Below are 16,818 nucleotides of genomic sequence, written 5' to 3' on the forward strand. Positions count from 1 at the left end.
CTTTACAAAGCTGGGACAGATTCACCTTTTTACACTAAAATCACCAGATATTTGGAAAACAAATCGATTACCGTTAAACGTCCTACTCTGTGTGACGCCGTTTCTAAGAACCCGACGGCATCTGGAAGACGATGTATGATCGTCTGCTTCACGCTTTAAATAAAATCCAGCTGGGGTCGGCGCGGGTTTATTCACTAATTGGGCGGCCGTGGAGTATTTACAGTGAGTAATGAGCGCTCGCTCGGTGTTTTTGTAACAGTTTGATCCTCCTTTATTCACGAGAAGTAACAGGGGTCTCGCGTACCGATCCTCATCGCGGGAACCTGAGGATCTTTTAATAAATGTAAGACGGAAAAAACCCAGAGAAATGAAAACAAAAAAAACGAGGAACCGTTTAGTTGTTAAAGTTCTAAACATCTAAACACGAGCGGCTAAGGACCGCCGGAATCACGATACCCCAGTCCATGAATACCTAATGCTCTCTGACTAGACTTGTTTGACAAACGCCAACTAGACCAGGAAGCCCACCGTGCCCCCCGATCATGGCGGTAACGCGAGGCGGTGTCGGGCAGACGTCTTGCTACAGCACGGTGAGTCTATAGTCTTCCAGGAGCAGCGTGCTTTGTGTGGCCCCTACGGGCTGCTCCTGCTTGGCGATGTCGGGGATGCTCGCCACGGTCTGGCCGGTGGCTCCGCTCCCCCGGTGAGCGTACGAGCCGATGCTGTTCTTGGCCGACACGGTCTGCCCGCGGTAAAACTGCGCCTGGTGCTCGCAGATGCCGAACTTGCTGAGAAGGATGAAGACGTCTCTGCGGAAGGCCTTGGTGAGAATGGCGTAGAGGAACGGGTTGGCGCAGGAGTTGAACGGGTAGAAGAGCACCAGCAGTATCTTGGAGTTGGAGACGGTGATCAGCGGCTTGTTTATGATGGCGGACAAGGCGTAGAAAGAGATCGGGGCCATGCAGATGAAGTCCGTGAAGATGAGGACCGTCATGCGCTTGGCGATTTTGGTGTCTTTGTCCCCAGACTGGTACTGCGGGTTGCGGACGGTGATGTAGATTTTGACGTAGCATGCGCAGATGACGACGAAGGCCACGATGTTCAGCATCAGCACGAAGACTATGTAGGTCTGGGAGAGGGCCGACTCCGTGTCCATCGGCAAACAGATGCTGACTTTGCTGTAACTACTTATCCCGATCAGGGGCAGAAGAGCGAGGAAGAAGCTCAGACCCCAGCCAACCAACATGATGAGGGCCGCATGCCTCAGGCGCATTTTCCGGTCCAGGCGCATGGCGAACGTTATGGCGTACCAGCGCTCCAGCGTGATCATGGTTAGGGTGTACACCGACAGCTCGCTGGCAAACACGGTGAAGAATCCGGCCACGTTACACCCCGGTCCGGTCTGCCAGTTTATCGCATGGTTATAATACTCGGATCGCGTGTGCAGGTCTACGGAGGCGATGAGCAGCAGGTAGATGCCCATGCAGAAGTCGGCGAAGGCCAGGTTACACATGAGAAAGCGCGGGACGGTCAGCTTGTAATGACTGGTGACCAGGACGAACAGGACAAAAGTGTTGCCCAAAATGGCCAGGAGGTTGACGAACCAGACCACTACGCGCAAGAAGTTGTATCCCATGATGTCCTCGCAGGGGTTGAACTCGTCCGGCTTCGGGCTGCACACCAGGTCCTCACTGACTCCGCAGATGATGTAGTCGTAGTGATTCTCGAAAGCGGGGATGGTCTCCCCCTGCGCGTGTTTGATCTCCTGCCCGAAGCCGATGTCGTCTTCTCCTTGGTCTTCAAAAAAGACCGAGTAGTGGTGGTTGTGGAAGACGTTCATCTTGGCGTTTTCCGTCTGGTCGGAGTCGCCGACCATGTAGTCTTGGTAGTAGGGTCCTACGAAGGGGCTCAGCGAGCGCTTCCGGTACAGGCCATGGAGGCTGCTCTGGTTGCAGATGATGGATTCCAGGTAGCTGCGTATAGAGAGTAAAGCCCGTTACTGAACTTCTCTGCAACACCAACGGCAGCCGAACCGCATTAATGCAAACTGCACTCAAACCAAACGTTACCCCTCCGTCAATCTGCAGAAACTACCTGGAAAGAATGAAGCTGGAAATGAAGTGAATGAATAATGAGATCCCGAGGGAGCCGGGTGAGGCGACACTCCGCTCCTCGGCCGAGCGGCTGCAGACAGCGCCCGCTTACCTCTTCTTCTTGGTCCAGTTTGTGAAGGCGCAGCAGTGGCTGGGGTAGGACAGATTGGCCATCGTCAGCTGCGCAAACGTCTTGATGGGGGGCAGTTTCTTTAAGGACCAGGCATTCTTAGCCACGAGGTGTTTGAGGCTCTCCAGGCCCTTGGCGGGGAGGGACGTGATCGCGGTCTGGGACACGTCTCTGAGGGAACAGAACAACGTTAAAGGGAACAGCCGACGAGTTCATTAATTAGAGAGTATTGTCTGAAAGGGACCGCCGAGGCTTTATCGATACGTCTGGTTACACAGAGATTATAGGTGAAGCCGCAGACCCCCAATTTACACGGCCGGGGCCGGTGGAGCGAAGGGCTGAGATTTCCAGAAAGATTTATATGGAAGTCATTAATACCACCTTTTAATTCATTTGTTTTCAACCCTTTGGGGATCATAGGGTTAATCTCTGTGTCAGGGGCTTCTATAGATATCGATCCTCCCGCGCTGGGCGTTCATCACAAACTGAATCATCGGCAGAATGTGCCAGACAGATGTGTGCGCCGGCGGCTGAAGCCTCTCGCCGTCAGATTGCTGAAACCTCCACGGATCGCAGAATCTGCCGCCAATTCACCCCCTGCCGGCCGCTCTTAACCCGTTCACCGCTGGCTGGCTATACAGACCTGAAACCCCCAATAAAGCGCGGCTTGGAAAGGCTGACGTGGAGTCCCGACCGGCATCCGTCAAAACAAAATTCCTATGTAAGCAACTCGGCGTTTGTCTTATTTTGGGGGCATTTTTGCAACTTTTCTTTGGCATCGAGCGCGACACAAATACAGCAAATTCAAAACAGTTGCTGTAATCGTCGCCGACAGACAGAAACGGCCACAATGTACCCAAAATGTTCCCACCATCTGTAATAACTACATTTAGCTCTACGCCGAGGCTGCGCTATGGTGTCCCCCGTTATCACATGCAGCCGCAGCCTCTCGCCCCCCTCGGGTACGTCACCCCGGGGGGCAGCTTTCAGGTAATATTATACTCACAGCATGTTGGGTCCACTCAAGACACCCATGAACACGTCTTCTCGAAGCCCGTCCAGGAGGTTGTTATTGTGGAGGTCTCTGAGGGAGAGAAGAAATGAAGCGTCAGCTCTTGGCCCGCACCTTGCGAGCTGCGCTGGGAGATTCTCGGGGATGGCCAGGGCTCGCTCTACTAAATAAACAAGTGGAAACCAAACACTAATCTGAAGGATCGCTGCTGGCCACGAAGAGGGGCGCCGGTAATTAGCGATCAGACCCGCTGGCTTAGCCTGGCTTGTTCCTAGACCAAAGAATGTGTCGGCAGAGATCGGGGAAAGAGAGAGAGTTTGGACATCATGCTCTTTGTGCCGCGTCTGGCGGACGGAGCCGGGCGGGTGAGACGAGCTGCGGTGCCGGAAGAAGAAAGCGAAAAAGACTAAGATTTACAAGCCCCCGATGCCAGGGTTTTACCCTCCAGGGGTAAGTGCGGTCGGTTCCGAGAAGGTGCCCCCTTAGGGGTCATCACCGGCATGTTAAATTACACAGTATGGGGCAACAGGGTGATCTGATACCCTCCGATCCCAACATCCGATACACCCCCACGGTCACAGGGAACAGTCTGGCTCGGGTGATGGGATTTCATTTGTTAGACACGAGGAGTCATTGACCGGGGCGGCCGCGCTCTGATCTCGTGTATAAATAACACTCTCTCCTGTGGCCAGAAATATGCCGATCTGTCTGTCTCGGGATGTTCTCTCTGCAGCGTCTTCTTCCCCCGTCAGGAATTTTCCGTGGACGGAGATCGGTGGCTGTTTGGATAAAACCGCGCGTCGTGCGAAGGGGGTCCAAGCAGGTATTAGCTGCGAAACGGAGGTGGAAAGTGTGTCTGGGATACCTTATACCGCGAGGGCGGCAGAAACCATCGTACGCCGTACCCGGCCAAAAACAATCGAGCAGATAATCTCTCTATTAACCAGCGCACTGCTGTCTGAGACTGCACTCACTGGTGGACCCAGGGCAAGTGAGGGCAGAGGGAAGTAGACTCTCATTATCTCACATGCACTGGGGCTCTCTCATTCCCCCGCGTGCCCTGCCAGATTATCACTGTTACCCCGCGTGCCCTGCCAGATTATCACTGGGCCCTGCCCAGTTACTCCTGTTCCCCCGGGTGCGCCGGCCCGGTTACCCCTGTTCCCCCGGGTGCGCCGGCCCCGTTACTCCTGTTCCCCTGGCCGGTTTCTGTCTGATACTTACACTTCATCGAGTTTGGTGCCGTTGAACGCGTGCCCCTCCAGCCGGGTGATTCCGTTGTTAAAGAGTTTACTAAGAGAAAAGAGATCATTAGTATTCACGGCTCTCGCTCGGATGAGATGATCAGATTTCTTTTAAGGAATCAGAAGGTTTCTCATTAATAATTTTATAGAAAAAGGTGTCTGCAGTCAGGGCAGTAAAGTTGAGGAATTCGCTGCCATCACATCCATGTTCAGATGTTTTGTTCTTTTCACCTGGCGCGTTTCAGACCAATGCTAGCCACGTGGTGTGATGGGTCATACTGGGTGGACTTTTTTCCTGTTATTCTAGTAAGGATTACGCAGGGAAGTACTTACAGGGTGAGGAATCCCTGCCCCAGCCCAACAAAGGCATTGGCTGGTATGGAGGTGATGTGAGGGTTATCGATGATCTCCCTGTAGAGACATGAAACACAGAAAATGAGTTGGAGGGAATACCCCGACCATTGCGACGCACACGTCACGCACACGTTAAGGCTGGGGCTCAAGGTTCTGCCCGTGTTGTTTCACACGAATGCAGCACGCTGAATACTCACACAAACACGTTATCGCTGGACCGGATCTTGGTTAAATCTGGAAAAACGGAGAGTCCGGTGTTTAAAATTCCTCTAAAGAAGAAAAGGAAAGTTACGAGAGTAATAAATTCTCACACGCGTGGGGGGGCATGGTTGGTGTGTGGGGGGTGACAGGTATTCAGGGCTACGGATGGAACCAATAAGGCGCCCGTTACACCCAACATCAAACGGCCCCAACGTGAGCAGATCGGAAAGCCCCTCGATGGAGACAGTAAACATCCTTACTATTTAATTGACAGAAGATGCGCCTCCCATCACTCACAGCCAGCGAACCCCCCGCTATACTCACAGGTATTTCAGTAAAGGGAGGTCTTCGAAAGCATCGGGGTCGATATACATTAAATTCATGACATTCCGGATTTCTCTGTGTAGGAAAAATCATATACAATGATTAACAATTTTCCACGGCGCACAGTATACAGAGTGTATATATATATATATATATATATATATATATATATATATATGTTAGAGTGCATACATATATATATATATTTATGAGAGAGAGAGAGAGAGAGAGAGAGAGAATATACAATATATATATATATATATATATATATATATATACATACACACTCATATTATACAAGTATATATAGAGTTTACTGACCGGAAGAGTGAGTGTGTGTGTGTATATATATATTATACAGAGTATATATAGTATATACAGTTTATATAGTATACAGTGTATATACAGCATGTATATATATATATATATATATATATATATTATACATAGTATTTAGAGTATATATAGAATATATATATATAGCATACAGAGTTTATATAGTATACAGTGTGTCTATAGATATATATTATACAGAGTATATACAGCATGTATATATATTTTACAGAGTATACAGAGCATTATACGGAGTATATAGAGTATATATCATATATATAGTTTATATAGTTTACAGAATATATATATATATATATATTTATATAGTATACAGTATATATATATATATACACATACACACATACATACATACACACACACACATCAGGGGTATCCAACCTGCGGCCCTCTACCTGCTGCAGGACTACATATCCCATCTTCCTCTGCCAGCCCCTTAGATGAGGGCCACAGGTTGGACACCCTTGATATATATTATACATAGTATATATATAGTTTATAGAAATATATAGCCTATAGAGTTCATATAGTACACAGAGTATATGCAGTATATATATATATATATATATATATATATATTGCACATATAGAGTATATATATAGTATAAAGAGTTTATAGAGTATACAGAATATATATATATATATATATGGAGTTTATATAGTATTTATATATTTAATTAGAGTATATAGAGTTTATAGGGTATACAGAATATATATATATATCTATCTATATCTAGAGAGAGTTTATATAGCATACAGAATATATATATATATATATATATATATATATATATATATATATATATATATATATAGTATACATATAGTACACGTGTGGCTGATAACCGCCCGCACCGCCGTGGCTCGAGGGGTGACGTACAGATAATGCAGCCCATATGTGTTTACATAGAGACAGGACCGTCTCTGCCATAACCCCAATGATGTCACAGGGCGTAGCGCCTCTCGCCCCGCTGACCCTGCAGCGCGCTGGATGAGTCCGTCTTTTGTCTGATAAAAATTTAGCTTTGGACACAAAACACTGGAAATTTCTTTAATCCTGATCTGAATCGCATCTAAAAACATCGTCTGTAACGAGTTCTAACGCGATCGCAGAACTAGGATCTGGAGACTGCAGTGATAAGAGGGGTTACATGGGGTAATAGGAGAGGTTACAGGGAGGGATAGGTGGGGTTACAGGGAGTGATAGGTGGGGTTACATGGGGTAATAGGAGGGGTTACATGGGGTAATAGGAGGGGTTCCAGGGAGTGATAGGTGGGGTTACAGGGAGTGATAGGTGGGGTTCCAGGGAGGACTATAATGAGTAACAGGAGGGTATTAAGGGACTCCTACCCCTTTAAAGCCCCTGTGAGGTCTCCAGGTATGGTTGTGTGCGGTCTGTATGTTTTGCAGTCTGATAACACGCTCTCTCTCTCTCTCTCTGTCTCTCTCTCTCTGGCGTTTGCTCACATTTTGGGCGAATTGTCTATTCTGCTGTTATTTCTGTTATTTTCGCAGATTTTCCGCAGCCTGACCCAGGATGAAGGCGAAATGTGTCAGCCTTTCTCGGGTTTCGTTAATTGCCCCGCGAGCCGCCAGGTTAGTCCCTGCTAAACATAAGCTCTCGCCCACGTATTTATTTCCATCTTCTCTCCTTACACAAAGTTTTCACAGGGCCGCTGCTTACAATAACAGGTCCTGGCAATTAGCGCAAAGCTCTTCTCACGTCCTCCCAGCCGGCCCGCCAACTCAGAATCCCCTGCCAGCAGCGGGAAAGCATGCGCAGCCCCGGAGCCGCAGCGTGCCGCGTGTGAGCGTCTGAACGTGAGCTTCACATAATATAAACAGGGCAGCCGCTCAGCCGACTCCACCAAAATTAACACTTTTATGATCAAGAGTCAGGCAAAAAAATAACCCCTTTCTCTTAAATGCAAAAAAAAAAAAAAAAAAATATTTTAATATATTTTTATTTTCCAATCAAAGCCAGAATTCAACATATATCACACTATCTATCTATAGCCCGGAGCTCCTTACTGCGCATGCACAGCCAACAGTATACTTCCAACAACCCTATGGGAGGTTTTTGGACAGATCACAATCTGCCCCCGTTGGGTTTAATGAATGCGTTATGCCCCCGGCGGAGCCCGTCAGCCCTGGGCAGGAAGGCTTTAGCAGAGGCGGCTGGCTCTGGGCACTGTGACTGAAACCTTTGCAGAGCTTGCGGATCTCCCATAACGCTCCATAATCTGTGGTCTTCTAGTGTTCTTGGCGTGTTCGTGTGTTCATCCCAACAATACAGGCTTGGATTAACGATGAAAGGCCGGGGCTCGATGCCAACAATGGCAGCAGAGCGGTTTACAGTTGTAACCTTTGGGAATGTGGAGAGGTTTGCCGGACTCCCACGTCTCTCTGTGTTGCCATAACAAGGTAAGAGGCCCGGGGCCCAAAGCACCGCTGTCATATCAGCTTCTCCCTGGGGGCTTCGAGCTGATCGAGTGTCTGTCCGTCCCAGTCCTCGAGTTTATACACAGAGACCGAAACACACAAAGCGTCTCTTCTGCGCAGGACAGCCCTTCAGACTCCACATGCAGACCGTCTGCGGCACGAATGTCTTTCCACTTGGTAGACAATTAAGACGCTTTAATAGAACAGATGGGAATGCTGGACCTGCGTTTAAATGTATTGGCTCAGGTGCAATTATCCCCCATCCCTGGTTAATCACTCCTTTACAAATGGTTTGTTGGGTTTAACGAAAAAAAAACACAGTGAAGTCCAGGCTGGGCAGGCACAGAGCAGGTTGGCGCGTTGGCAGCGAATTTATACCCCAATGCTTATATTGCTCTGCCAGGAAGTGCCGACACTTACAATACGCTACCAGGAAAGGTCTATGTTTACAATACGCTACCAGGAAAGGTCTATGTTTACAATGCGCTACCAGGAAAGGCCTATGTTTACACTGCGCTACCAGGAAAGGTCTATGTTTACAATGCGCTACCAGGAAAGGCCTATGCTTACACTGCGCTACCAGGAAAGGTCTATGCTTACACTGCGCTACCAGGAAGGGTCTATGTTTACACTGCGCTACCAGGAAGGGTCTATGTTTACACTGCGCTACCAGGAAGGGTCTATGTTTACACTGCGCTACCAGGAAAGGTCTATGTTTACACTGCGCTACCAGGAAAGGTCTATGTTTACACTGCGCTACCAGGAAAGGTCTATGTTTACACTGCGCTACCAGGAAAGGTCTATGTTTACACTGCGCTACCAGGAAAGGCCTATGCTTACACTGCGCTACCAGGAAGGGTCTATGTTTACACTGCGCTACCAGGAAAGGTCTATGTTTCACTGCGCTACCAGGAAGGGTCTATGTTTACACTGCGCTACCAGGAAAGGTCTATGTTTACACTGCACTACCAGGAAAGGCCTATGCTTACACTGCGCTACCAGGAAAGGTCTATGTTTACACACTGGCGCTACCAGGAAGGGTCTATGTTTACACTGTGCTACCAGGAAGGTTTTATGTTTACACTGCGCTACCAGGAAAGGTCTATGTTTACACTGAGCTACCAGGAAGGGTCTATGTTAACACTGCGCTACCAGGAAGGGTCTATGTTACCACTGCGCTACCAGGAAGGGTCTATGTTTACACTGCGCTACCAGGAAGGGTCTATGTTTACACTGCGCTACCAGGAAGGGTCTATGTTTACACTGCGCTACCAGGAAGGATAATTATACTTTGTGCATTTTAAAAACATTTTGTAAGAGATGCTGCTTAAGAAATATTCATTCTTGAACCTCTTAAGTGTAACATGTATCTAGGCAGAACCTATACATTTTGCTACACAATGCTCAACATTAAAAGTTTATTGGAGCAATTCCCAAGGGACATGTGATCTACACGGTAATCTAGATGGGCCAAGTGATACGTTTCAACATTCAGAAAGTAACATTCCCTGTTTGAGTTAAAATATAATTATGTTATTGACATAATTCTCCCGTATCATCAAAAAAGGCGGCTGGGATTTGTGAGCACTGTAAATCTATGTAACACCCCAGCAACACACACAGAAGACGACGAGGTGACCCCTGCTGGAATCAAGCATGGGGAAAAGCGCAGGGTTCTACTCACATTTGGGTAACACTCCTGAGTCCCCGGAAGGAGCCGGCTTCCAGTCTCTGCAGCTCTGTGTCCAAAGAAATATAACTGGAAAGGAAACACGAAGAAGGTCAGTCCTTCCGCTACGTATAGATCAAACCCCACCACCACCACCAATGCCCGGGCATATGGCACAAGATAGATAAATGCCCCAGCGTGGTGCTGTTAGTATGCTAATGTCTCTCTGATCTATGGAGGGTAGCGAAGGATAAAATGCTCTTTTTATTGCTGTTTTGGGACTCACATTCTGGATATGTTGGGCAGGTAGGAGAACACTCCGGGGGGTATCGTCTTGAGGTAAGTCTCCATCAGCCTCCTGCAAAGACGGAAAAGCCGATTCGAACGATGAGTTACAGTATATTATTCAAACGTTACCAGGGATATACCAGAGAACTGACCCTCCGCGCCATATTCCCAACACCCGACCCTCCATATCCCGACACCCGACCCTCCGCGTTGTATCCCGACACCACCGTATCCCGGCCCCTCGACCCTCTGCGCCATATCCCGACACCACCGTATCCCAAGACCCGACCCACCGCGCCGTATCCCAATACCCGACCTTCCGCACCGTATCACAACAGCCGACCCTCCATATCCTGACAGCCGACCCTCCGCGCCGTACCCCGACACCTGACCCTTCGCCCGTATCCTGAGACCTGACCCACCACTTCCCGACACTCCACGCCGTATATCGACACCCGACCCTCTGCACCGTATCTCGACACCCGACCCTCTGTGCCGTATCCCAACGCCAGACCCTCTGTTCCCTAAATGCCCGGGTCGGTGCTGTACGGTGAATCAGGGCACACAGGAGAGTATCAGGGCTGATTTGCACGCAGAGCGTTGCAGTCGGCTGCGCGGTTCTGGATCAGCACATCGCAAGCAGATGAACAATTACACAATCCATGCGCGGTTACGGGTAGAGAAATCCCGGATCAGAAAACACTCCGGGAGGAAATTCCAGCCGCTCCAGCGAAAGTAAACAGTGAAGTCTGGAGCCGCCGGGCGGCTTCTAACCCGCAGCAGAACATCGCACCTGTCCGCCCGTCGCACAATAAGCCGGACCCAAAAATAAGAGACACGTAATTACCTCTAGAATGCGAGCGCTGTCTCCGGAAAGCCGTCTTTTACACGCGTGCAGCTGCGTGTTCCTGCCGTGTGTGAATTAAACATGTCAGTGGGGCCAGGTTCATACCCCAGCTGCCAGTCGGGCCCCCAGCGGCCCATCTAGTCGCCCGTTTATCCCGCTGTAAAGACTGAAACCTTAATCAGTCGTCGGTCTCGTCTTAGATTCAGGAGCCGTATGTCTATCCCATGCATGTTTAATACCCTCACTGTATTACCCTCTACCACTTCTGCTGGGAGGCTGCTCCACCTATCTACCACCCTCTCAGTAAAGTAAAATGTCCTTCCATTCTATTCTGAGCCTCTGGGGTTAGATTTTGGTCTCTTGTGAGTTTTCTCCTCCTTTCACATAAACTTCGTAAACATTAAAGCTGTTCTATCGCCCTTCAGAGGACTCGCTGGGGAGAGCAGGAGACCCGTGCTTGTTCCTGAGGATGGCGCTGCGCGACTTACGGGCCCCTGATAGTGTCAGCCCGTGTGCTGCTGCTTAAGAGGAAGGTACTGGATGAGGATTGTGGGAATTGTAGTTTAATTAGCAGACCTGCTGCACTAATATTCTAGACCATTAAGGGTTAATTACACAACATGCTGAGCTCCACCGACCAGCAGAGGATCTGCTTCTTGGCCCAAAAAGCTGCGGTTTTATTGTAATTTGCACAAAAAGACTTCGGAACAAGAAAAACACCCTCAGCCGTCGCGCTGCTGCTGCCAGCCCCCCTGCTACAAAAACAGAGTGTCTGGTCCAGGTAGAGTCTGCGGTAAGCCAAGCAGCGCGTGAACTACCCCAGATTGTTTTCCCCAGTGATCAGCGTTTGGGGTTGTCTGCAGAGTATCCCCCAGTGATCAGCATTTGGGGTTGTCTGCAGAGTATTTCCCCCAGTGATCAGCGTTTGGGGTTGTCTGCAGAGTATCCCCCCCCAGTGATCAGCGTTTGGGGTTGTCTGCAGAGTATTTCCCCCAGTGATCAGCGTTTGGGGTTGTCTGCAGAGTATCCCCCCCCAGTGATCAGCGTTTGGGGTTGTCTGCAGAGTATCCCCCCCCAGTGATCAGCGTTTGGGGTTGTCTGCAGAGTATTCCCCCCAGTGATCAGCGTTTGGGGTTGTCTGCAGAGTATTTCCCCCAGTGATCAGCGTTTGGGGTTGTCTGCAGAGTATTTCCCCCAGTGATCAGCGTTTGGGGTTGTCTGCAGAGTATCCCCCCCCAGTGATTAGCGTTTGGGGTCAGTGGTGAGGACACAGCATGCGGACGTTAACCCTTTTCTCCTCAATCTTCTGCCTTTTTCTTTCTGTTTTCTGTAATAATTTCCTATAATATTATTATTATCTTCTGATTTAAAAAAATTCTGTTTTTGTATTTTCCTAATAAAAAAACATCCCGGGAATAAAAGGAGAGGAAATCTAACACCCGCAGAGCCTACAGGAAGAGATGTGGAAATGAGCAAAACAAGACCATATGTGTGCGCGGCGGAGCCGTCGGGAGGCAGCGTGCGTGCGCGGCGCTCGGCTGCCCTCCCCACAAAGCTCTTATTCAGAACGGGGGCTTCGAGGGGCCCGGCGGCCAGCCAGCCGTGCAGAGAAATCAGGGGAGCTCTGACAGACTCAAATAAACACCCCTCGCCTGCCATGACAGGGGGCCGGGTGCGCATGAGGGGCCCCGCCGCCAATTCACTCCGGACTACACTTGTTGGCGCTATATAAATAAAAGATAATAATAATAATAATACACGGCACAAACACATGGCGCTCGGGGTCACGCGTCGAGCTGCTGGGGCCACAGAAGTCTTTTTGTCAAAGAGGGTGCATTTCTGTGACGTCACTATAACTATATTAATATTATGATGCTTTGAGCTGCGAGGCAGGACCCCCGGGGGTTGGCTGTACGGGGGGCACGAGCTGTCTGCTGCCATCTAACGGAGGAACGCGGTACTGAGGCTTCTTTCACGGCCACACACGTGTCACCGCTTGCTTACATGCCCAAGAAACACGTTTAAGGGCTTGGGTGTAAGCATGGTGCATAGCGTGCTTACAACCAAGCCCATAGCGGGATGCACTGCGTGACGCTGGGGAGAGGGGGGATCACGCTAACTGCATGCTTCGGCCAGCTGATAAAGGGTGGTACAGCGGGGGGCGTCTACATACCCGACAGCAATGGGATTCACGCGCTAATATATAATAAATAACATACATTATATCGAGACACCCAGCTAGAGAAAAGAGTGCGGGGTCTGGGGGGTCCGATAACTAATATATAACAGACATTATATCGAGACACCCAGCTAGAGAAAAGAGTGCGGGGTCTGGGGGGTCCGATAACTAATATATAACAGACATTATATCGAGACACCCAGCTAGAGAAAAGAGTGCGGGGTCTGGGGGGAGAAGTTCCCTGGAGTCCAAAAAACAGTACAGAAAGATCGGCCGCCCCGCACATGGATTTAATTATAATCTATGCAGAGTGTTATGTCAGTTTGAGACAGTGAGGGCAAAGACGGCGGAGGAGAGACGGCAGGAGAGACACGGCGGCACAGACACAGCAGGAGAGACACGGCGGCACAGACACAGCAGGAGAGACACGGCGGCACAGACACAGCAGGGGAGCCTCCCACCGTGTGGTGCCAGGAGATGCGAGATGACACCCTGAATACACATTCCTGCGCTGTCTCCTGGGGAGGAATCAGAGAGCCGCGTCTCCAGCTGTTAACAGCATCCAATCTTCAGAGCAGCTCACAGCCGGCAGCCTGACAAACCGCGAATCCCCCCAAATCCCCTCCGCCGGACCCTTTAACATGCTACGGGGAGGTAACCGTGCCAGCTCTGACCCCAACAATGGGTGGGGGTTATGAGTGCTAGCTCCGACTCCAACAGGGTGTAGGGGGGTTGATGGGTGCCAGCTCTGACCCCGATAGCAGGTGTGTGGTGGGGTCATGGGTGCCAGCTCTGACCCCGATACCAGGTGTAGGGGGGGTGATGGGTGCCAGCTCCGACCCCTATAGCAGGTGTGTGGTGGGGTCATGGGTGCCAGCTCTGACCCCGATAGCAGGTGTAGGGGGCAGTTATGGCGGCCGTGGAGAATAATCATTAAAACCATAATGTCGTCTTTTTGTCCAGAAAGCAGATCACAGAAAAAACGCCCTAATGAGGTTAATTTCCTTTTTGAAATAAAAGTCTTTTTGGCGTCCTGCTGCGCGAGCTTCACGGGGGCCGCTGAGTCACAGAACGGGTAAAAATAGCACCATTAAGGGCAACTATCATTAATAAGCTAATTACCCCTGCCGCTCGCGCTGGGGGCCAACGGGGAAATAATATTAGTTTTTGGTAAAAAGAGACACCAACTTATTGAGAAAGTACAACTGTGTTACGCTGAAGAGACCAATTTCAACCAATCAGCTAACAGCATTTCCGCCAAACCGCGCGTTGCCACCAATCCGGTCGTTGCGGAGACATCTGCCTTAGTGAAGCGGAGATCAGTGGCAGTCTGTGGCAAAGCCAGAATTACCTGATCAATATTCCATCTACAGAGACCTCCTGAACCAATCAGCAACAGTAGGGGAGAGATAACTAACGGGGAGGAATAATCCAGCAGGTACTGAGAATAGGAAGTTACAGCGGCCGCTCCCACGGGATACACATAAATCGGTCCCGACGACGCTCGTTTACTGAGAGCTCTTAAATCCAATCCTTGTGATTTATACATTCATACGCCGGTTAGGATCTGCGGACACAACATGCGCAGTGATCTGGGGAGCAGCCATGATTCAGACGCCATGATTCCTGAGCGCATGAATCCCGGGGCACTAAGTGGTACCCCGTGCTGCACGCCATGCACTGAATGGCACCCCGTGGTGGGGTAGGCAGACGCAGAACTGCATTGGAGGACTCACAGTGTTTCCGTGTGCGGCGGCAGCTCTGGTATAACATGAAGGTCTTTACACGTGATCTTGTAGCCGGTACCGTCTGCGCACTCACAACCCTCGGGGCACGTGGCTCCTGACCAGGGCAGTAGAAGCAGGGGTAGGAGGCACCAGGACATCCAGGGGAGCGGCGGGGGCAGGCGGTACTGCATGTCGGGGCGCTATCTCCAGCTTCACATGTCTTGGGCTGAATGGACGGGAGCAGCCAGGCAGACGTGTCGCCTCCGGGACCCCCGGTCGGACGCAGCTTCTCCACGCGGCTCTCCTGAAATCAACAATCACGTCATTAGATTGTCAGCTCTCTGACTGCACGAGGAGTGCCCTCCCGCACCCTACCCCACGCCGCCGCTTCTCTACGGGGACTCGAACCTCGCGCTTCGGGCTACAAATACACTTTACTGAAACTCTGTTTTCCGTTACTAAGTACCATGAAGTGATATCGTTGGCATCTGAGTTACAGGAGCAGCCGACCAGCAGAGGATCTGATATTAAAATAAAGCAGCCGCCATCACAACAACATTGTAAGAAATAATAATAATCATAATAATAATAAATCATTATAATAACCATAATAATCATAATAATAATAAATCACAATAATAAATTATAAGAATCATAATAAAAATAACCATAATAATATTCATAATAAAAATAACCATAATAAATCATAATAATAATCCATAATAATAATATTAATAATAAGAAGAAACAGACTAAATACTTAAAGGCTGGTAAAACAAAAACATTTCTGCTCCAGGAACAGAAGCAACATCGAACTCCAAGAACTATCTGCCTGGGAATCAAGCAGGTGCTTGACTTACAAACCCGTCTTACCGGCATTAACGGGCGAGGTATCAATGGCAGGAACGGGAGCCGTAGTGCCGACATTACCGGACAATGTATTAATGGCAGGAACGGGTGCCGTAGTGCCAGCATGAACCGGCGATGTATTAACGGCAGGAACGGGCTGTTTATTAACGGCGGGAACGGGAGCCGTAGTGCCGACATTACCGGACGATGTATTAATGGCAGGAACGGGTGCCGTAGTGCCAGCATTAACGGGCGATGTATTAACGGCGGGAACGGGCTGTTTATTAAGGGCGGGAACGGGTGCCATAGTGCCAGCATTAACGGGCGATGTATTAACGGCGGGAACGGGCTGTTTATTAAGGGCGGGAACGGGTGCCGTAGTGCCAGCATTAACGGGCGATGTATTAACAGTATTAATGGGCGATGTGTTAACGGCAGGAAAGGGCAGTTTAGGTCTGGAGTCACTATATCTCCACCGTCTCCCGGCAAGAAATTCATACCAATTTATTCGGCACAAACTTCCGGTTTAACCGATTTTTGTTTCAACTTTAACCAGAACAACAAATACCGTCATTCTAGAGAAAGTGCTTTTTGAACGGTTAGAGAGAGTAAGAAGTTACCCCCGGTTTCAGTGACCGCTGCGGGGTAAGTGTCGTGGAGCCCCGGTTTACCTGTTTTAACGGGGCTGTATCTATACAATGTTGGGTTAAATCTATTTCACTGAAGGGCTCCGCTAGACACGGGAGCTAGCACTTTACAGACCAGTAATCCCATCGCTGGGTCTCTGTTGATGTCCACGTATTTACTGCCCTTCCCTCTGCATAGTTATATTCAGCCCATGCACGTACCTGTGCCCTCGGTGTCCCTGGCCCCTCTGCGGTCTGCAGACGGTGGTCTCGGTGGCTCGTGGCGGGAACGGTCTCAGAGCGCTGGGGGGATGCGTGCTGAGCCCAGAGCCTCTCGTCAGTCTCTCTGCTGGTACTTCAGGTCTCATTGCAGCAATTTATGTGCTGCTTAAAAACTCAAGTTGCCTTCTCTGCACAAACACCCTTCTACCCCCTCTGCCTGTCACAGGAGGGGGGCTCAGCCCAAGGTCTGCTGGGGGGG

General features: G+C 49.7%; 1 protein-coding gene across 1 annotated transcript; it reads right to left on the minus strand.

Annotated features, from left to right (window-relative positions):
• Positions 1 to 580: 580 nt before the first annotated feature.
• On the minus strand, positions 581 to 15,789 carry LOC149275924 (thyrotropin receptor-like). Its single transcript, XM_089504115.1, has 12 exons — positions 15,736 to 15,789; positions 15,049 to 15,166; positions 14,872 to 14,977; positions 10,108 to 10,179; positions 9,837 to 9,911; positions 5,359 to 5,433; positions 5,031 to 5,102; positions 4,813 to 4,890; positions 4,460 to 4,528; positions 3,230 to 3,307; positions 2,206 to 2,394; positions 581 to 1,973 (listed from the first exon to the last, which is right to left on the minus strand). Exons 1-12 carry the CDS (start codon positions 15,787 to 15,789, stop codon positions 581 to 583), a joined length of 2,379 nt encoding a protein of 792 aa, XP_089360241.1.
• Between the last annotated feature and the right edge of the window lie 1,029 nt (positions 15,790 to 16,818).

Source organism: Sceloporus occidentalis, unplaced genomic scaffold, assembly GCF_023333645.1.
Source record: "Sceloporus occidentalis isolate IW3139 unplaced genomic scaffold, rSceOcc1.0.p SCAF_256, whole genome shotgun sequence".
NCBI classification, from domain to species: Eukaryota; Metazoa; Chordata; class Lepidosauria; order Squamata; family Phrynosomatidae; genus Sceloporus; species Sceloporus occidentalis.

Excerpts from the sequence above, each read along its gene's own strand:
- LOC149275924 (XM_089504115.1), bottom strand. The coding sequence starts at position 15,789 with ATGTCGGCACTACGGCTCCCGTTCCTGCCATTGATACCTCGCCCGTTA. Across the intron at positions 5,103-5,358 it reads CTCCCTTTACTGAAATACCT|AGGAATTTTAAACACCGGAC; the intron begins GTGAGTATAGCG and ends TTTCTTCTTTAG. Across the intron at positions 3,308-4,459 it reads GGCACCAAACTCGATGAAGT|AGACCTCCACAATAACAACC; the intron begins GTAAGTATCAGA and ends TCTCTCCCTCAG.